General features: G+C 44.3%; 1 protein-coding gene across 3 annotated transcripts in view; it reads left to right on the top strand.

Annotated features, from left to right (window-relative positions):
- Positions 1–23,093, top strand: part of DEPTOR (DEP domain containing MTOR interacting protein) — a 146,978-nt gene that overhangs the window by 73,923 nt on the left and 49,962 nt on the right. For all 3 annotated transcript variants that reach the window (XM_030218535.1, XM_030218553.1, XM_030218544.1), the window contains exon 7: positions 10,060–10,194. In XM_030218535.1, coding sequence (XP_030074395.1) covers positions 10,060–10,194 — 135 coding nt within the window. The remainder of the gene's footprint in view (positions 1–10,059; positions 10,195–23,093) is intronic.

Below are 23,093 nucleotides of genomic sequence, written 5' to 3' on the forward strand. Positions count from 1 at the left end.
ATCCTGGTGGGTCCGGATTGGCCTAGACGACCCTGGTATGCGGACTTGATCAGGCTCTCAGTCGGCGATCCTCTGCGGCTGCCAGTGGAGCAGGGCCTGTTTCATCAGGGTCCCGTGGTGATGGAGGATCCCTCCCCCTTTGGTCTTACGGCCTGGCTATTGAGCGGCAGCGTCTGAGAAAGAAGGGCTTCTCAGACAAGGTCATCGCCACTATGCTGAGAGCGAGGAAGCGCTCTACTTCTACTGCTTACGCCAGGGTTTGGCGTATCTTTGCAGCGTGGTGTGAAGCAGGCTCACTTTCTCCCTTCACTGCTCCAATTTCTTCAGTGTTGGCGCTCCTGCAAGAAGGTCTGGACATAGGCCTGTCGCTCAGTTCCCTGAAAGTTCAGGTAGCGGCTCTGGCTTGCTTCAGGGGCCGCCTGAAGGGTGCTTCCCTGGCTTCGCAGCCAGATATGGTGCGCTTTCTCAAGGGAGTTAATCACCTGCGCCCTCCTCTGCACTCAGTGGTGCCTGCGTGGAATCTCAACCTGGTGCTAAGAGCATTGCAGAAGCCGCCTTTTGAACCCTTGTCGAGGGCATCTCTGAAAGACCTGACGTTGAAAGCAGTCTTTTTGGTGGCTATCACTTCAGCCAGAAGAGTTTCCGAGCTCCAGGCACTCTCATGTCGAGAGTTTTTTCTGCAGTTCACTGAGGCAGGAGTGACTATTCGCACAGTGCCTTCCGTCCTGCCCAAGATTGTTTTTCGCTTCCATGTGATTCAGCAGCTCTGTCTCCCTTCCTTTTGTAGGGAGGTCTACCCAGAGGAATACTCTGCTCTCAATTTCTGGATGTGAGACGAGTCATCATCAGATACTTGGAAGTGACCAATGATTTCCAGAAATCGGATCATCTGTTTGTCCTGTTTACAGGTCCTCGTAAGGGTCTGCAGGCTTCTAAGCCTACAGTGGCAAGATGGGCAAGGAAGCCATTGCAGCGGCTTGGGTGGCCGCAGGGAAGGCCCATACCTTTGCCAGGCATTACCGCTTGACTGTGGCTGCTCGGGCGGAGGCCCGGTTTGGAGCTTCAGTGTTGCGGTCAGGGATTTCTATGTCCCGCCCTGGGTGAGTACTGCTTCGGTACATCCCACCAGTCTATGGATTGATCAGCTTGATGATATGGAAGGTAAAATTATGTATCATACCTGATAATTTTCTTTCCATTAATCATAGCTGATCAATCCATAGCCCCTCCCAGATATCTGTACTGTTTATATTCTGGTTGAATTTTAGGTTCAAGTTTAGCCTTCAGTTACTTCAGGAGGACTTCGTGTTCAAGTTCTTCTTTCACTTGGATTCTTCAAGAGTTGAGACGAGTTTGTGTTACAGTGAGCTGCTGCATTCCTCTCCCCTCCGTTTTACGGGCTGGATTGAGATTTAAATTCTGCCGGCACTCCCTCCCGCTTCGTGCGGCTGTAGGGCAGCTTTGTACCCCTCCCGCTTCGGCGGTGTTAGGGTCAGTCAGCTCCTCCCGCGGTTGCGGTTGCAGGATAAGCCAGATCCCCCCGCATCGGCGGGTGTGGTGTCCCTCCCCCGCTCCGCGGGGATGAGCTGGACGGATTCCCCTCCCCCACTTGTGTGGGGATGAGCTGGGTTAATTCCCCTCCCCCGTTTCGGCGGTGGTGAGCTGGGCAGAGTGTCCCTTCGTGGGTGTAATTCTCTAAGTGCTGAGTCCTGCGGATGGAGCTTTGATATCGACATACTGAGGAGTTTCCGGCAGCACATGACCACATATAGGGAGGCAAAAGTTTGCTCTCTATCTCCACCTGCTGGTAGATGGACACAACCCACCAGTCTATGGATTGATCAGCTATGATTAATGGAAAGAAAATTATCAGGTATGATACATAATTTTACCTTCTACATTATGTTGGAGCAATCTCTGAGTTTTCTCTTTTTGGTGTTGTATTTTTCCAGCAAACCAGGACAGGATCTCCTTGTTCTCAATCATGATCTATCCTTCCTGTAAAAAGAACAGAAAACAAACTGTGGCTCTTTTAGGGTCCCGCTTATATGGTTTACCTCAGAAACACCTCCTACATAAGTACATAAGTATTGCAATACTGGGACAGACCAAAGGTCCATCAAGCCCAGCATCCTGTTTCCAACAGTGGCCAATCCAGGTCACAAATACCTGGCAAGATCCCCAAAAAAGTACAAAACATTTTATGCGGCTTATCCCAGAAATATTTTTCCCCCAAGTCCAATTTAATAATAGTCTATGGACTTTTCCTTTAGGAAGCTATCCAAACCTTTTTAAAACTCTGCTAAGCTAACCGCCTTTACCACATTTTCTGGCAACGAATTCCAGAATGAATTACACGTTGAGTGAAGAAACATTTTCTCCGATTCGTTTTAAATTTACTACTTTGTAGCTTCATCACATGCCCCCTAGTCCTAGTATTTTTGGAAAGCGAAAGCAGACGCTTCATGTCTGCCCATTCCACTCAGCTCATTATTTTATAGACCTCTATCATATCTCCCCTCAGCCGTCTTTTCTCCAAGCTGAAGAGCCCCAGCCGCTTTAGCCTTTCCTCATAGGGAAGTCGTCCCATCCCCTTTATCATTTTCGTCGTCCTTCTCTGCACCTTTTCTAATTCCACTATATCTTTTTTCAGATGCGGCGACCAGAATTGAACACAATATTCGAGGTGCGGTCGCATCATGGAGCAATACAAAGGCATTATAACGTCCTTATTTTTGTTTTCCATTCCTATCCTAATGATACCTAACATTCTATTTGCTTTCTTAGCCGTCGCAGCACACTGAGCAGAAGGTTTCAACGTATCATCAACGACGATCATTCCTTTCTTAGTCGGTGACTCCTAGCGTGGAACCTTACATGACGTAGCTATAATTCGGGTTCCTCTTTCCCACATGCATCACTTTGCACTTGCTCACATTAAACATCATCTGTCATTTAGACACCCAGTCTCGTAAGTTCCTCTTGTAATTTTTCACAATCCTCCCGTGATTTAACTACTTTAAATAACTTTGTGTTGTCAGCAAATTTGATTACCTCACTGGTTACCCCCATCTCTAGGTCATTTATAAATATGTTAAAAAGCAGCGGTCCCAGTACAGACCCCCACTAACTACCCTTCTCCATTGAGAATACTGACCATTTAACCATACTCTCTGTTTTCTATCTTTTAACCAGTTTTTAATCCACAATAGGACACTACCTCCTATCCCATGACTCTCCAATTTCCTCTGGAGTCTTTCATGAGGTACTTTGTCAAATGCCTTCTGAAAATCCAGATACACAATATCAACCGGCTCACCTTTATCCACATGTTTGTTCACCCCTTCAAAGAAATGTAGTAGAGTGGTGAGGCAAGATTTACCTTTACTAAATCCATGTTGGCTTTGTCTCATTAATCCATGCTTTTGAATATGCTCTGTAATTTTGTTCTTTATAATAGTCTCTACCATTTTGCACAGCACCGACATAAGACTCGCTGGTCTATAATTTCCCGGATCTCCCCTGGAACCTTTTGTTAAAAATCGGCATTACATTGGCCACCCTCCAATCTTCTGGTACCACGCTGGATTCTAAGGTTAAATTACATATTACTAACTACAGTTTCTCAAGTTCATTTTTCAGTCCTAACAGTCCTCTGGGATGAATACCATCTGGTCCAGGAGATTTGCTACTCTTCAGTTTGTCAAATTGCCCCATTACATCCTCTAGGTCTATAGAGATTTCATTTAAGTTCTCTGACTAATGTGAGAGGGTAGGTGAAAGGGGATCCGGGAAGGCACGCAGAAGGGGGGTGCAGGCAGCTGGGGAACCCCAACGGGGCAGACTTCATGTGCACAACACCCACATTCAGAAAGCTGCGCTACCGGAGGCAGAGAGGTTGGCCGGGTTAAGGAAGAAGAGGAGGAACTACCAGTCCCAGAATCCCTCTCTTCCCCACCCAGCTGTGCAAGAATTAGGGGAGGAGATAGAAGATTGGGAAATGGTCTCTGAGGGAGGTGATGAGGGCCAGCTAGAGAGGTTGGGGGCGGGGGAAGTTGAAGAGGAGGATAAAATGGAGATTACTGAAGGACTAGAGGAGGAACAGATGGAGATTGGAGCTCTGGCTCAAACCTGAAAAGCTGCTGTAAGAGGGTGGCTAGCTGTGCCTTGGAGAGACTAGTGGAAGACCAGAGGAGAGAGACTGAGGTGCTGGGGGAGATCTCTACCAAAGAGGAAACAGGTGCAGCCCCTGGGAGAGCAAGAGGGCTGGACACAATTGAAACCCCAGTCTGAACCAGGTGGGACCAAAGCTGTGTAGCTGTGCTGTAAGAAAGACTGTGTAAACTGTTTCCTACTGGAAAGGTCTGGGCCTGCAACCTACCAAGCTATGGTGTTTTCTTTCTGATAATGTACTGTTCCCTAAAAGAAGTAATTTTGGCTAAAGTGAAGTTATATGGACTGTTTAAACCCTGAATGAGACTTTGGCAGCAAACCTTAACAACCTGGGAGTAAGGTGTTTTCCTTTTGTGTCTATGCTGAATGGAAGCAAGAAAATAAAGTTTTTTTTCTATAAACGTTTTGCCTTGATTGAGCCTCTGTGGAAACAATAGAGAGAGGAGGAAGTCCTGCAAGCTCTCAGGGGGTCTGGCGCTGAGTTCCCAGAACAGGCCAAGGTGGTGTGGAGCGAGGCAACAGTTGGGTGAAGAAGGAAGCTAAGCAGAGTCAAGCCTGGCTGGGCCCAGGAAGGGGGACCCTGCTACACTAATCAACATTGAATAGCATTTCTGGCACCGGTATATCTCCCAAATCTTCCTCAGTGAAGACCAAAGCAAAGAATTCATTTAATCTCTCCGCTATGGCTTTGTCTTCCCTGATCGCCCCTTTTATCCTTCGGTCATCTAGTAGTCCAATCGATTGTTTTGCCGGCTTCCTGCTTTTAATATACCTAAAAAAAATTTTTACTATGTGTTTTTGCCTCCAGTGCAATATTTTTTTCAAAGTCCCTCTTTGACTTTCTTATCAGCGCTTTGCATTTGATTTGACATTCCTTATGCTGTTTCTTATTATTTTCAGTCGGTTCCTTCTTCCATTTCTGAAGGATTTTCTTTTAGCTCTAATAGCTTCCTTCACCTCACTTTTTAACCATGCCGGCTGTCGTTTGGTCTTCTGTCCTCCTTTTTTAATACGCGGAATATATTTGACCTGGGCTTTCAGGATGGTGTTTTTGAACAGTATCCATGGCTGATGTAAATTTTTGACCCTCGCAGCCACTCCTCTAATTTTTTTTTCAACGTTCTTCTCATTTTATCATAGTCTCCTTTTTTAAAGTTAAACGCTAACGTATTAGATTTCCTGTGTATACTTCAAAGCTAATATCAAATTTGATCATGTTATGATCACTGTTATCAAGCGGCCCCAGCACCATCACCTCCCGCACCAGATCATTCGCTCCACTAAGGACTAGGTCTATAATTTTTCCTTTTCTTGTCGGCTCCTGTACCAGCTGCTCCATAAAGCAGTCCTTGATTTCATCAATGAATTTTACCTCCCCTATTATCCCCCGATGTTACATTTACCCAGTCAATATCAGGGTAATTGAAATCACCCATTATTATTGTGTTGCCCAGTGTATTTGCTTCCCTAATTTCCTTTAACATTTCTATATCCGTCTGTTCATCCTGGCCAGGCAGACGGTAGTACACTCCTATCACTATCCTTTTCCCCTTTACACATGGAATTTCAGTCCATAGGGATTCCAAGATGTGTTTTGCTTCCTGCAGAATTTTCAATCTACTTGATTCAAGGCTCTCCTTAACATACAATGCTAACCCTCCACCAATTCGATCCATCCTATCACTACAATATAACTTGTACCCCGTTATGACAGTGTCCCACTGGTTATCCTCCTTCCACCAGGTCTCAGAGATGCCTATTATATCTAATTTTTCATTTAGTGCAATATATTCTAACTCTCCCATCTTATTTCTTAAGCTTCTGGCATTCGCATATAGACATTACAGACCACCAGGCAACTGGAACGAAAGCCAATCAAATTTCATGGACCTCATCTCAAACACTTCCAATTCCAACATATTACTACTAGGAGACATCAACCTCCACCTAGAAGACCCTAACTCGGCCAACGCACAGGAATGCAAGGAATTCCTCCAATTACGGAATCTTAATTGGCCACACATGCAAGCAACCCACACTAAAGGGCACACACTTGACCTCATCTCATATAAATTGACCAGAACCTGGTAATAACTGATATTAAATGGTCAAAATCACCTTGGACCGACCACTATAAACTAAACTTATCCCTAAAATAGCGTAAAAAGGGTTCATATCGAACACAAGAACAAACAACCTACACCACAAGGGGCCAAATAGACCCGAACATATTCTGGCAATCATTTTTATTAAAGTTCACACAATCAGCTGTTACATTTCACATTGCATAATTGTTTCCACAATTACTGTTGACATACCATCATATTTGTATTTTATCTTTTATTCCCCCCCCCCCTAGACTACTCCCCTACCCCTCCCCATTCCTTATCCCCCTTCCTCCCCCAAACCCTCCCCTCCCTCCTCTTCTATGTCCAATAACAAGCAGAGGCAGCGTGAGCAGCAGCATCTAGGATTATAGGTTCAGTATCTGGCTCTGGGCTGTTGGGGTCAAAGTGTCCCAAAAGGGTGTTCATCTGCATTCAAATTGTTTCCTCAGCTGAGGCGGGTTCCGCCTGGCAACAGATATATAATAACGAATGGACAACACATACGGACTCCAACACTTCCTTTCTGAATGGGATAAAAGATGCAGAAGCATATTAGATGAAATAGCACCCCTACAAACAAGAACTTCACATAGACATAATCCAGTCCCATGGTTCAACGACAAACTGAAAAAAACTAAAAACATAAACCAGGAAGCTTGAACGAGCATGGATAAAAGCAAAAGACGATCACACACTTAACACTTGGAAGCAAATACACAGAAAATACAAATATGCAATAAGACAAACCAAAAGGTCATACTATAAATCCAAAACAGATCACAAAGATACAAAGAAACTATACCAACTCTTACATAAACTACTGGACACTACCTCAGTCATCACAACCAACTCAGGCATGCCATCGGCAGACAAACTTGCCAAATACTTCAATGAAAAAATTGTAAAACTACGAAATAATCTTCCTCAGAATACAGCCGATATCGAAAACTTCATCAATGGCCTGGACCCAACCTCAGGAGAATACCTAGTGGACCGAACCTGGTCAAAATTCACTCTCCTCACCACTGAAACTATTGCCCATGCGCTTAGGAAAGCCTCCAACACTCACTGCAAACTGGACACCTGCCCCAGCTACCTTATAAAATCCGCCCCCGATCGATTCACAACAGATCTCACATCCCACCTAAACTTCATGCTCCAACAAGGTCTCTTCCCTAGGGAAAATGGCAACATCCTACTCACCCCCATTCCAAAAGATACCGAGAAAAACACAAATGAACTCACCAACTACCGTCCAGTAGCATCTATCCTACTAGCGGTCAAGCTGATGGAAAGTATGGTAACAAAACAATTCACCGATTACATACACAAATTCTCAATACTACATGAATCACAATCAGGATTTCGCTCCCGCCATAGCAGCGAAACAGTGCTAACCACCCTCCTGGCCAAATTCAAGCAGGAAATAGCAACAGGCAAAAGCATACTTTCCTCCATTTCGACATATCTAGTGCATTTGACATGATAAACCATAACACACTACTAAGAATCCTAGACTACTTCGGGATTAGTGGAAACATACTCAGCTGGATCAAGGGTTTCCTAACCACCAGAACATACCAAGTGAAATCGAACTCAAATATATCATCACCGTGGAAGGCAGACTGCGGAGTACCTGAAGGGTCACCACTATCATCGATCCTTTTCTACCTGATGATGACCCCATTAGCCAAGTCTTTATCCACCCAGGGCCTCAACCCATTCATCTATGCAGACAACGTTACAATTTACATCCCCTTCAAACATGATCTGACAGAATTCACCAACGAAATCAACCTCGTCTTGGACACCATGAACTCATGGGCAAATGCATTCCAGCTAAAACTCAATACAGAAAAAACACACTCCCTCATCCTCTCATCCCAATATAACACGAACATACCCACAAACTTAGTCACCCCAGACCACACACTCCCTATTTCAGATAGCTTGAAAATCCTCGGTGTCATAATTGACCGGAACCTTACACTCAAGAGCCAAAGTAACTCCATAATTAAGAAAATGTTCCACTCAATGTGGAAACTCAAACGCTTGAAACCATTCTTCTCGAGGGCAACATTCCGTAACCTAATACAATCAGTGGTACTAAGCCATGCAGACTACTGCAATGGAATTTATGCGGGATTCAAAGAGCAACTCATAAACAAACTACAGACCGCTCAAAACACAGCAGCCAGGCTTATATTTGGAAAATCACAATTCGAAAGCGCCAAACCCCTCCTAGAAAAACTGCATTGGCTCCCAATCAAGGAACGTATAACTTTCAAAGTCTGCACCCTGGTCCACAAAATTATCTGTGGCGAATCCCCGGGATATATGACCGACCTCATAGACCTGCCAACCAGAAACACAATCGGACCATCACGGTCATACTTAAATCTTCACTACCCTAGCTGCAAAGGACTCAAGTACAAATCAATTTACGGATCCAGCTTCTACTATATAAGCAAGCAACTGTGGAATGCACTACCGAAAGCCATGAAAACAACGTACAACCACCTTAGCTTCCGGAAATCACTAAAGACCAACCTGTTTGAAAAGGCATACCCTGCTGACCCAACTTAGGTGCCTGAATCCAGCAACACAACGAAACCAAAGCCATAATGAACACTTTGTAACTCTTCTTCTCTACGATTCTCCTAATGTGTTTGTAACACTGGAACCTCTTTGATAATAACATCACTTTGTATTTGTTTCATCACCAGAGGCGACTAACGCCTCACGGTACTATGTAAGCCACATTGAGCCTGCAAATAGATGGGAAAATGTGGGGTACAAATGTAACAAATAAATAAATCTCAGGGGTCTCAAAGAATAGCAGGGGGTCAGCTCTCAAAGAGCAGTGATAGGGAGTAGGGGAAAATTCATGAATATTGTAACCCACAACTCAGGAAAGTGTATCTGGGGATATATCCTGGTATGGACAGTGAGAAGAATGCAAAATGACTGCAAGCATGCTTATGTTGAGGCATAAAAACAAAGTGACTCTAAAAATAATCCACCCAGTATTAAGAAAATACCTTGCAAATGGAAGAAAACACCTCGCTGATTGCAATTTCTGCAACTATATTCTATCTCACCGTGTCTTGCTGTGTGATCACTGATATGGAACACTGCTTGCTTTCCTGCAATAGCTGTGAATTTCAGGAAGTGCCTTTCTCTTTCAGTTAACCCAGTCCTGTTTAGAAACAATTACAGCTTAGGCATGAAGTATAGTGCACATTAGGGTGGAATTCAGTAAATGGCTCCCAGAGTTAGGTGTCGGGAAGATCCACACAAAATATTCTAGAAAAGGTGCTCCACACAGGGTGTCCTTTATAGAGTACTAACTTAGCGTGGATTTTGCCCCTAACTGTGGGCACCAGCATTTAGGCCCACCAAAACCTGGTGTAAATGCTGGCACCCAATTTATGGCAGTTGGGCGCGTATTTCGTAGTATTCTAAAACAGCACATGTAACTTCTAGGAAATCCCCCGATCCACCCATGCTCCTCCCATGGCCACTGCCCTTAGAGTTGTGCAGTATAAAAGTTTAGGTGCAGTTGTTAGAGAATAGTGCCTAGGGCAGGTGCACGTAACCCTCAAATGTTGCTAATTAACGTCAATTATTGATCGTTGACAGCTTAGGCGCCCAAATTTGGACATCTTATTTAGAATCCGGGGATTAGCGCTTGAGCAAATCAAACATTTTATGTATGTTTACAAAGTTGAAAGTTAGTAATGAAACCTGAGGTGTTTTCTTTCTTTGGCTTGCGCAGTGAGTCCCACTAAGGAGGTAAAGATTATCTCAGCAGTGAGGAGGAGCAGTATGAGCAGCAGCGGCAGCAGTGGCTACTTCAGTACTAGTCCTACCCTCAGCAGCAGCCCTCCAGTACTCTGTAACCCAAAGTCAGGTAAGCACACTGTCTCATTCTCTTCATGAGTTTTATTGAAAGACAGTAGTGGTGCTGCTACTTCAATTTATTTCTATAGCATGAGTACACGTACACAGCACTGTTCAAATAGGGGCTGGTTTTACAATAGGATGCATAGAAGTCCTATTACTCTATCTCAGAGCTTCCAAAAGGGTGGGAAACTATCCAAATGAGGTTACGACCTAGGTGGGACCTCCATAGACGCATCATAGATGCATCATTATTCTGCACTCCAGGGAGTCATACAGTTTTATTTGGTTGTAATCATGGGGTCACAGCCACTGTGATGGAGTCCTCCAACTGCACTGCTGAAAGTGGGAGGCGGTGCTTCAATATTTTGTTTTGAGTTGTTAGGGACAGGTCAGTGGCGTAGCAAGGGGGGGGGGGGGGGCGGTCCGCCCCGGGAGTCAGCTCAAGGGGGATGCTCCCTGCTAGCTCCCCCCCCCCCCCCCCCGGTGCAGCATGATGACACCCCCCCCCCCTTGGCGCATCAACACTCCCAGACCCAGTGCTTACCCTCAGCTCTGTCCAACTAGCTCCCGCACCCTACCTTTAAAGAAATCTCGGAAGCCGTGGCGAGGCGCAGCGCCTCGCGCCTGCATGTAAAAGAAGTGTGGATCGTCTCATCGGGCCTTCCCTCACTCTGTCTGTCCCGCCCTCCACTGATGCAACTTCCTGTTTCCGCAAGGGCGGGACAGACAGAGTGAGGGAAGGCCCGATGAGACGACCCACACTTCTTTTACATGGAGGCGCTGCGCCTCGCCTCACCACGGCTTCCGAGATTTCTTTAAAGGTAGGGTGCGGGAGCTGGTTGGACGGAGTTGAAGAGGGTAGGCACTGGGTCAGGGGTGTCATCGTGCTGCACCCGGGGGGGGGGGGGGTGCAACGGTGAACTGCCCCGGGTGGCAGCCCCCCTTGCTACGCCACTGGGACAGGTAAGTTCCTGGCATCCTACAAAGCTCACTGGCACAACTGTAGGTGGAGGACTCCTGCTCAGCTTAGAGGGAACAGTGGTCACAGCCACAAAAAGATTGGGAAGCACTGCTCTATCTTATCTGTATGTTCCATCTGTGCCTCTCCCCTATGCTGTCTATTATGGGGTAAATATTGAGTTAGCAGTGGCAGTGGCATATCTAGGTTGGCTGCCACACTGTGCAGGTTGCCACTACGCCCCCTAGCCCATCACCCACCTCCCCCTCCTCTAAAGCGCATCATCCTCACCACCTGGGGGTGCACGGAGCATTTGCTTGGCTGTCCGCTCTGCCGGTCCCTTGCCCCGGAACAGGAAGTAACTCATCCTCTGCTCCTCTTCCGCTATGTCTCTGGGAATTCCAACATGCAGATCATGTAAGAGCAGGCAAACACTTTGCATGACATGCTTCCTATTTAGCATTTATTCAGGTTTAATATACCGCCTTATGGGCTTCTTTTACAAAGCCACACTAGTGATTCCTGTGCAGTAAATGAGAGGAAACCCATTCAATTCCTTTGGGCTTCCTTTCATTTGCTGCGTGGGAATCACTAGTGTGGCTTTGTAAAAGAAGCCCTATATGTAAAGCATGTCAAGGTGGTTAGCAGTAGATAAAATCAAATTAAAAGAGTGAAAAAGAATTTATTAATTGGAATATGTCAGCTTTTTGAAATGTGCATCTGTGATGTTTTGCATGTAAGTTTCAATTTTTCTGGTATTGCTGCATACTGAGTCTGACTTCTTGAGTTAACTTTCCAGTTCAGTATTTTGCCTTCATATTTTTTTTTATTTCTACTTCCTTGTGTCATGTCTGTTGTGTCATGTGTTTTTCATGTGTGATCAAGGTGCAGTATTCTGCTAGCGTGTAGTATTTGCAGCCCTTTTTGTTTTGCTTTTTTTTCACGAGGTAGTGTATTGGTGTTTTAGAGTCTGGTGTAATTACAGTTCTGCCTTTTCACGCATAAGGTTGTAGCTCATCCTGTCCTTGGAATTAGTGCTGTTATGGTTTAGTAAGGTTATGAGTGTGTTTTTGCACAAGTTTGTGTATGGTGTGTTAGCCTTACTGAGGTGGCACCAAAACATCAGAAAGGGCGTAGAGCCTAAATCATGACACACTACCTCTTGAAGGATATACATATAGAGCCTATGCATTTCTAAGGTCAGCACTGGCATGGTATGGGAAAGGGGGTGGGGGAATACTACTGGAGAGGAAGCGGGAGTGCTGGGTAAGGAGGAAAGAAGGAAGGAAGGGAGAAAGAGCTGGCTTGATATCTCATACATATTCATTATGGTTATTCCCAAAAAAAGCCAGCTCTTTTTTCCCTTCCTTCCTTCCTCCATATTAGCATATTCATGTGTGTGTGTGTGTGTGTGTGTGTATATATATATATATATATATATATATACACACACACATACATACAAATTAATATGCTAATAAGCTCCGCCCCATCCTTTGCCCCCCCCCAAATGAAACAGTCAAACTACGCCTCTGAATCATTGCCTGGTTGTATGTAAAAGCCTCTGAGGTAACATTCACACATGTTACCACAGAGGCGCTCTATGCATGTTTGAACAGGGTTATGTTTTGCATATGTATGTGTGACAGTGACACTTAAGCTATATGTCTGAATGCATGAAAGACAAAGAAGCTAAAACCTCTTTGAGTTAAGTGAAGTAGAAAAGAGGAGTTGATGCAGAAAGCCTAACTGTGCAGTTATCACAGGGAGTACATGTGTGTTTCTGGCCACATAATGCAGAGATGGATTGAGCACAGCATTTAACTAGTGCAGTACATATGGCCACACACTGCATTAAAATGAAAGGTAATGAAGCCATTAACTATTCCTCTAAAGTGCTCAGAAGAAAACATTGGCTTTTCACATGTGCACAGTGCAAGACATTTTTTGTCAGGTCCAGGACAACATAAAAGTGTTGGTTGAGAGGATTTGATGCCCTTTTTTGCGAGTTTTTTTTTTTAATTTAAGATTGTTTTTATTCAACATTTCAATAAAGAAAATCATACAATACACTTAACTGCAGCCACAAGGCTACCAACTCTCCAAAAGTCCTCAAACTCATCTGTAATACATAATCAACATTGTATTTTTCCCCCTACAAAACCCTTCCATCCTCCCCCTCCTCCCACTATCCTCCCATTCATGGCTGCCCCCCCCCCCCCCCCCCCCCGGTGTACCACTAGCAGTGTTCCATATTCTTTCTAAGTTTGTCCATTCTTGCGCATCATGTCTGTATCTGCCAGCTCTTCAATCTGTCAATTTCTCAAGATCCGTTATGACCCGGAGTCCTACTCGTTGCTTCCAATGAGCCGCAATTTCCAACTTAGGTGCCGCCAGACATAATCTTTTAATCCGCCTCTGCCATTTCTGGCCTCTTTTATTTCCCCATCCCAGCAGGCACCACTATCGGAAACTGTGTGTCCAAAGTCCGTGTCAGTTGTGTAACAGCCCCTGCCCAGAAAGTCTGGATGAGAGAACAGGTCCACCACACGTGCAGAAAAGTGCCGGTCTCTTCTTCACATCTCCAGCACCGGTCAGATGCTGTCGGGTACATACGCTTCACTCTGTCTGGCGTATAATACCACCTACTAAAAATTTTATAGGCATTCTCTTTTATTAATACACACACAGATGCTTTTTTCACTTCATGACACATCCGTTCCCATTCTCCCACACTCATGTCAATCTTGAAATCCCGTTCCCAGGCCTTCATGTATGGTAACTTAATGAATGTATCTCCTCTAATATACCGGTAGAGTCTGGAGATGCCCCTTCTCCCGCCCTCCAAAGTGCCCCAGATATTTTCCAGTTTTTCACATTCTCTCGGGTCTGTCTGTAACCATCCCTGCCTTCCCATGTAGTGCCTAATTTGCACGTATGCATAGTAATCCGTCTCCGGCAATTCAAACTTCCTCTGCAACTTCCCAAAGTCTCTCAATTTTCCCCTCAGAGAAAAGATCCCTGAATTTCCGCAGGCCCTTTCTATACCATTCCTGAAAAATTCCTCCCTCTTGACCCGCAGGGAACTCAGCTTCTTGTATAATGTGTGCTAGGGTTGAAGTTTTGGCCCCCCCTCCTAAATTTATATTTCAATGTATCCCATACACTCTCTAAGTGAACTATAAAGGGATTATCATTCCCTCTTTTAGGGGCAGACATTAAACTAGATCCCCACAGGCCTCTCTCTAGATTGCACCGTGGTTCGAGATGTTGTTCTAAGATTGCCACCTGTGACCGCTGTCCCCTGCTCCATTCTGCCACCTGCTTTAATTGTGCTGCTTGGTTTATATTTGGCAGCCCCCTCCCCCCTTCTTCCACTCCGCCCCACATAATTCGTTTCGACAATCTAGCTCTTTTTCCTTCCCATGCAAATTGTGATATGTCTGTTTGTAATTTCTTCAATGCCACATTAGGGACGCCCAGCGGCAGTGTTTGAAAAAGGAACAACAGCCGAGGGACCAAATTCATTTTAACCACCGCAATTCTCCCCCACCACGATAGCAATCTATTTTTCCATCGGCTCATATCATTCCTAAGCTCTCTAAACAGTGGTTCGTAGTTGAGCCCATATAGCTGTGCCAGGGCCCGCGGGAGCTGTATGCCTAGATACCTGAAACTAACCCTCGCTCTTTTAAATGAGAAGTTTTGCAGCACTCCCTCAAAATGTGATGTGGGCGCTGTTATTCCCAGAACTTCCGATTTATCATAATTGCCTTTTTTTGTGATTTTAAATGCCTTGTTTTATTTTTTTTCTGCAGCCAGAACAAGTATCTGCAACTTTCAAAGACAGACGGGAGGTAACAGCAATAATGTGCATGTGTCCGAATAAAAATAAAAGTGCCAGCACACATCTGCAAAAAGAACAACATCCACAGATATGTGCTGGCACTTTCCTTTTCTTTGGACATGTGCACAAGCAGCCACTGAACCTTTGTGGCATGTGTCTGACAGTCTCCCCCCCCCCCCCCCCCCCAATTAGCCTGGACGTTATGTGTGCATGAAACTTGCATCTTTTACCTTTCTGCATGGCTTGGTTTTAAGTTTGTGGTAGAATCTATGTTCTCAGCCATTTGCGTAAGACTCTGCCATGTGGCTTTCTGCATCAACCCAAGAGGAGGAGGAAGAGGAACTTGGGGAATGGGGGTGACAGTGGAAAGGGAAACGAGAATCTTGGGAAAAAGTAGAAGGGTGAGAAGGAGCTAGTTCAATTATATCTACAGTAGTACATCACATTCTAGCTAAGAACATAAGAATAGCCATACTGAGTCACACCAATGGTCCATCTAGCCTAGTATCCTGCCTCCAGCAGTAGCCAATCCAGGTCACAAGTACCTGGCAGAAACCCAATTAGAAGCAACATTTCATGCTACCAATCCCAGGGCAAGCAGTGACTTCTCCCATGTCCATCTCAATAACAGACTATGGACTTTTCCTCCAGGAACTTGCCCAAACCTTTTTTAAACCCAGATATGCTAACTGACATTACCACATCCTCCAGCAATGAGTTCCAGAGCTTAAATATTCTTTGAGTGAAAAAATATATCCTTCTATTTGTTTTAAAAATATTTCTCTGTAGTTTCATCGAGTGTTCTCAAGCTGTTCTCAAGTTTCTATTTTTCTTATTTTGTAGTCTGTTTATTTTAATTTTGTCTTGTCTGTGATCAAAATAATAATTCAGGGTTTTCATTTCACAATGTTTTTTTTTCCCTTTACCATTCTCCCATCCATAATATCAACTTTCAATGCACTAAGCACATCTGAAAACATATTTCTATGGTGAATTTGCTTTGCCTAACAATACAACGGAAAAGTTGTTAGTAGTTAGGTTAATATTATCTGCCCTGTACTTTCTGTGAAATTTACTGAGCCAGGAAACAACCTTTCAACTTTAATTAAACTTACCAGGAAGAAAGCCATAAAAATAGGGATCAAAGCTATATTCTGAAATACCTTGGATGTTTTGAAGCTTTTACACTTTTCTCATCCACCCATTTGTGGTGAATTTTATACTGCAGTTGATGAATGAAGCTTTAGAAACAGAAACTTGTTAAAAAGCTGTGCACTACAGTGGCAACTGTATTTTTAAAGGTCTGTTGTGCAAATGGTGAAAAATTAGCATTGTGTCTTTTTCTTGACTCCCTTGGATCTAGATTGAAAACCCTGTGGTTCCAAATTTAATTAAAACAAATATTTTTAATAGGATCAGTTCACATTACAACATCAGTACCTGGGTTTAGGCTGATCACCTAGCAGAAATATACTTAAGATTCTTTTGATTTTGCTCACTCTGAGATGTACTTAGGAAATGATGCACACAAAAATTCAGTCAGCATATTGTAGCAGTGCCGTAGCGAGGGCTAATGGCACCCGGGGTGGGTCGCCGCTGCGCACCCCCCCCCCCCCCCCGGGTGCAGCACGGTGCGACCCCCCCTCTGCGGCGCACCCCCCCCCCCCGGAGCGAACACCCCCCCCCCCCCCCCCCGGACCGCATTCTTACCTGCAGGAGGGCCGATCCTCCCCGAGTGCACGTCACTCGGAGCTGCGTTGGCCCCGCTGGTTCCCTGCTCTCTCTGCCCCGGAACAGGAAGTAACCTGTTCCGGGGCAGAGGGAGCAGGGAACCAGCGGGGCCGGCACCCCCCCCCCCGAGCGCGTGCACCCGGGGCGGACCGCCCCTCCCGCCCCCCCTTCCTACGCCACTGTATTGTAGCGCATATAATAATGCTAGAAAGGTCCTGCACCAGCTCCAGTTGATTCAGAATGAAGCAGCAAGACTCATAGAAGGTTGCAAGCGATGTGACCACATCACACCATTTTTGCAAAAACTACAATACAGGGCTAAATTTAAAACTCTATGTCTGATCTTCAAGGCCCTGAAAGGAAATGGCCCCGAGTATCTGAAGAATAGGATGATCCTCCACACACTGCCAAGGACACTAAGGTCCTCCCAAGGACTTTCAGTAGCCACACCCTCTCCAAAAGACATTACAAAATGTGATACCTGCAAGTGAGCCTTCTCTGGAGTAACCCCTACACTCTGGAATGTACTGCCTGAAAGGTACTGCTTAACACAGGACTATCATTACTTCAGGAAGCAGATGAAAGCTTGGCCTTTAATGAAAGAAGTAACTAACTTGTTAGTCTCACTCACACACACAAGGAATGACTCGGGCTGCACATACTGCAGCGGGACATGTTTATCCATTCCTACCCTAGCTGAGATAATATCTAACCATCTCTCTGACCTCATGTGCAACTTTCTCTAAATCAGTCGTCTACTTTTTAACTCTCTTACCTATCTATATGTTCCATCTTTGCTTTACCCTTCACTATCAATTATAACGTTCTATTACATATTGTGTTGACATTGCAAGTAGTATACTATGCCATACTTTGTATTGTTATTTGAATATTTTTACTGTTGTAATTGCCTATTGCTCATGTTTGATCTGTTCTTACTGTACACCGCCTTGAGTGAATTCTTTCAAAAAGGCGGTAAATAAATCCTAACAAATAAAGAAATAAAAATGGCCAAATAGATGTTCGTGCATATTTTTGTTGCAAAAAGGAAAGTAAAAAGTAGGGGCTGATAATGTTTTCCCATTTATTTATTTATTTGGATTTTGCTCACATCTTTTTCAGTAGTAGCTCAAGGTGAGTTACATTTAGGTACACTGAGTATTTCCCTGTCCCTGGAGGGCTTACAATTTGATTTTGTACCTGGGAAAATGGAGGGTTAAGTGATTTGCTGAAGATCACAAGGAACAGCAGTGCGATTCGAACCGGCCACCTCTGGATGTCAAGACTGGTGCTCTAACCACTAGGCCACTTCTCCACTCCATCAAAAATGTATTCTAGAATTAAATATTATAAAAACACCACATATGTAGAGCCCCAACATGGGACCGTGTTTCGGTGATAAGGACCTGCCTGCCTCAGGGGTCACACGATCTGTATGGTGTTATCAAAAGGTTCAGATTGGAGCAGTGGTGCATGGAAGAAAATTAATCTCAGCTTACACAATATTGCTGCGCTTAGACGCATCAAACAGTATTCATGTATTTCCATATTCTGCTGTTGTGTCCACTACCATAAGAAGAACGTTTGTGCTGGAATCCTTTTCTGACCCCTGACTTAGGTATTTGCTGAAATGCAGGCTGTATTGGGCCTCCCAACAAACTGCATCTTCTGAACTGGGTCTCCCAATACACTGCTTCTTTTGAACTTTGGCTGTGCTTCATTGTCCTGTCTGTGGCTCTACACACTGTCTTTGTACTATTGTTTTTACTGCACAACAGATCAACATTAAAATGGCATAAAAATAAAACAGTTCCCACATCTATTGAAACAGGAAACACCTTAGCAGTAAAAACTGCATAACAAACAACACTAGAGGAAGCCCTGAAAAAAATTAAAAGCTTAATTAACATGGCACATTATGCATTTAAAAAGCAAGAAAAATAAATAAATAAATAAAACCATGAGAAATTATGCATTCAGAGGATGCAAAGATTTACTTAATTCGGCCATTGCCGTATACCCATGGATTTTATATAGCACAACTGAAATTGCACATTCAAATCCAGTCATATTCTGGGTTTGTGTGCAAAGTTTAATTACTTAAGCCAATCAGCGCCAATAATTACCACTTAACAAGCAATTATTGACACTAATTGGCTTTAATTAGAATTTACGCACACAACTTGCTAAGCGTATTCTTTAAAGTGGTGTCGTAAATTTTGTTGCACACTGCCAAAAAGGGTGCGTGGCCGTGGACATTCCGAAAATCTACACGCAGGGTTATAGAATACACCTGCTCTGCGCCTAACTGAGATACTGATATGGACGTGCCTAAAGTTAGCTGCAGGCATGGCTGCTAGGTGTGATTCTATAAACTCACTAAGTGTATTGTGTAAACCACACTTAACTCTAGGTGTGGTTTACAGGATACACCTGGGCTGAAATATTTTCGGTGCTGATTTTTCAGGCGCCGTATGTAGAATCTAGTCCATAGTGCTAATACATAAGACATTCATTATTCAAAGCTGCATATCAAAATGCCTTAGGTTTAAGGCTTGATTTTCTCAAACATCAGTGCCTTGGAACACATAAGCCACCCCTCTCTTTAATAATTATTGCTTCTAAAATCAAACGTTCAGTGGCTCCAATAAGTACAATGACTTTTGTGAAAAAATGTTTTACTATGCAGATAACATCTAGCATCCAAAAATAACAACAACAACAAAAGTCCTTATTATAAGGAGGCTATAAGCTCTATACATAAGACTGATTGACAAAACATTTTTTGTTGGAGATATTTTACAAAGCTGCATATCCAAGTATAGTTAATTAGGAAGCTATGTGAAAAGGTTTTCTGGTCAATATTCAATATTTTCTTTTAATGTGTTGACCATCACTGGCTAAATTAGACCTAGATAGTTAATGCCAGGTCATTTCTTTGTCCCCAACATGACCTGACTCCTCCACCAACAGTGAACCCCTTCCTGAACCTGACCACTGGAAAAGATCCTCTCTAGACCCCCCCCCCCCCCCCGCCTACATCCCCAGCAGCACCCCCCCACCGCACCGTGTATACCTTAAAATCTCTGGAGGTCCTCTTGCAGAAGCGAACACCACTCACTCCTGTCCCTGGTGGCTCTGGGTAAAAAATGACTACTATGTCGCCTGACTACTTCACAATCTTTACTGGTTCGTCAAGCTATGTTGGTGGCCAGGGTCACTTTAGCCGCTTCATGGAAGTCCTCGCAGGTACCTTCAATTGTTAAGTGGCTTAATAAGCTATGGTACATATGCGAAATAGAGAGGCTTTGGGCTCAACGTTGTAAAACGATGTCTAAGTGGGAAGCTATTTGGCACCTTTTTACTTCTAACTGTTCGTGTTCAGGGTTCGAGGCTGGAGGTGAGGGGGAAGGGTTTATTTTTTATATTGTAGAGTTCTTTCTTTCTTTCTTTCTTTACTAGGGTAGGGAGGGGATATGGGGATAATTGTTTTAAAACAGATAAATACTGAAGTTTAACCTGTATTGTTACATACTTAGTGGGAGTTTTTCTTTTATTGTAATCCTTAGGCCTTATAGGCTTGAAATTCAGTGCTAACTCGACTTTGTATTGTGTTGACTGCTATCTATATGTTAGCATTTTGTTAGTTCTCACTATTTTGAATAAAGACATCTTTCAGTTAAAAAAAAATGACTACTATGCCCTGTAGCTAGGGATCAGCCTCTGTGGTAGTACTGCTAGAGGTCATGGCACCCAGTTTTTATCAAGAGCCACCAGGGAGAGGGACAGGAGTGAGTGCAGTTTGCTTCTGCCAGATGACTACTAGGCCACCAGAGGTATTAAGGTAAGGTGGGGGGCTGCTGAGACCTGGGAGGGGTTGATTCTGGAGAGGCTCCGCTCCTGTTGGGAGATTGGTTTATATTGGGGGGGGAGAAGGGGTTGGATCATATTGGGAGTTTGGGTCTTTTTGTGGAAGGCGAACCTTGTTTGGGGAGTTGGAAGGGGAGGGATGATCAACTATAATCTGGAAGTTATTCGGGCACCCGCACTAAGTGGGCAATCTTAGGCTGCACAAAGGCAGCCCTGTCTGCTTGCTTAGCTATCTCGACACTGAATATCATTGGTACAAACATTATTTCTGGTTCCGCCTCGATTCTGCTCCCTGACTACTCCAATGGCAGATTAGTGCCGATATTCGCTGTAACTGTCTGGATCCTCTCTTGAATGCTTAAACCGCACTGAATATTGACTCCTTTATTTTACGGCATTAGGCCACAGAGTTACACACTAGCAAGGTCAGCATAATTGGGTCCTGAATGAATGTTGTGAAGCCCGGGTCCAAATGAGCACTTATGGGCCCTTTTTCTAAAGCACAGTAAGTTTTGGACTTACTAACAGCGTAAATTAACATGTGCTAAGTGCAAAGCCTGGGCAGTAAATTCAGGGGATGTGCCTAGCATCTGCCCTGAATTTACTGCATAGGGCAGATATTAACCGCACGGCCCCACGTCACATGCAGTGCCAGTGTGGGTGTCTGTTCTATCTGCCACATCAGGTAACGTGGTGCCAGCTTAAGCATATATAAATAAATATTAGTGCTCAGGTCTGTTGTGCCTCCCACACATCCCCCCATCTGATCCCTCTTCCCATCCTACAACATCTAATTCCTCAACCCTCTGCTCCTGATGTCAGGCCTCAATTCCCTGACACTCCTTAACAACAACCCTCAACCCCCATGGATCCCATAATTGAATAACTCCCTCTCCAAATTCAAGCTCTGCCCTGATGTCTGGCTTTGCTTCCTTCCTGCCCGGCTCTGGGACACAAAATGGCCGCCATGACCCCTTGCAGTAATATCGTGGTAGTACTGCTAGGAGGCATCCTTCTGTATCTCCTTATATAGAAGGATGTCTCCCAGCTCCTATCCACTCCCACATTAGGCAGCTAACATGGAACTTTTACCATGCTGGCTGCTTTTGTATCACAGAAGACATTAGCACTGTGTCTATGGTGCAGTAAAAGGGCCACTTAATATGTACTTGTGCTTTTCACAGAGCGAGTGTAGATGGCAAAATCCTGCTCGCTTTAAGTATATGTTTACATGGGAATACATGCATAGGGTGAAGTACTAAATACCCTCTAAATGCTTATGGGGGCCCCGGTGTAAATGTGTTTTTTTTTCTCTTCCCTTCCAGTGTACTCCAGAATTTCTCTCTCAGGGGGGTCATAAGAACCCAGACCCTCTGAACACAGTTATTGTTGATGTGTTCTTGGGTGGGTGTGGGTGTTGGAGGGCTTATATTATGAAACTTTTGATGGCTGTTACTATCTGGTTTGGTTTTCTTGTTGTTACTTGTCAATAACAGAGCTGCCAAGGGGTCCCAATTTTTGAGAGGGAGGTTTTAGTACACGCCCCAGCCCGCCCCACTCTGCATTGGCTCCACCCACTCTGCATGGCTCCGCCCTCTGACACACCTCAATCCCACAGTCATTTCAGAAAATATTTTATTAATAGCCTAATACCCTTTTCAGTTAGCTTTCAGGTCAGGTCAGGACAGTATAATGCTGTTATGGTATCCTCTCCTGATCTTAGGAAGGAAGTGCTGATCTCTGAAGGCTAATCAAAAGTGTTTTAAAAATCAGTGAAGGTATCACCTTATTTTCTGTTTTCTGTTTTATTTGCATTTATTAACCTTCATTAACACAGCTACCACATTGCTTTATCCTAAATTAAAAACAAAATTATTTTCTGTACCTTTGTTGTCTAGCCATTTACTTTTTCTAATTTTGTTGGTCCCAGTCTCTTGATTCTGCATTCCTTTGTCTTCTCTTAACTCTCTTGCCAGGGTTTCCTGTCCATTTGTCATTTTTCTCTCCTTTTTCTTTGTTTTCTTCAATTTATTTTTGTGCCTTGCTCTCTGTCCAGATTTAATTCATTCTTACTATCCATTCTTTATTCCCTCTTTTTACTTCATCTACCTATAGCTTTTCATCTTTTCCTCACTTTTGTTCTCCCCATGCCCCTTCCTCTTATTCTCCAGTCTTTCACTAACTCTATCCTCTCCCCCTTTCCATCCAGCATCTCCCCTCTTTCTCTCCCCATCCTTCCAGTGTCTCCCCCTCTCTCTCTCTGCATCCTTCCATCCAGCGTCTCCTCTGAGTACCAAGTTAATTTGCATAACCTACTTCGCTGAATTATTCTGCACTCTCAAGGGTAAGGGTTTTATGCCTGTGCCATATATGGGGTCAGCATTGGGGTGGGAAGGGTACAAACAGGGAACTGCCCTGGGCCCCCATGGTACAGGGGGCCCCTAAAACTCCTTAAAGCTGAGGAAAATACAGCCTGTGGGTGGGCTTTGGGACTCCCTCC

The sequence above is a fragment of the Microcaecilia unicolor genome, chromosome 1, assembly GCF_901765095.1.
Source record: "Microcaecilia unicolor chromosome 1, aMicUni1.1, whole genome shotgun sequence".
NCBI classification, from domain to species: Eukaryota; Metazoa; Chordata; class Amphibia; order Gymnophiona; family Siphonopidae; genus Microcaecilia; species Microcaecilia unicolor.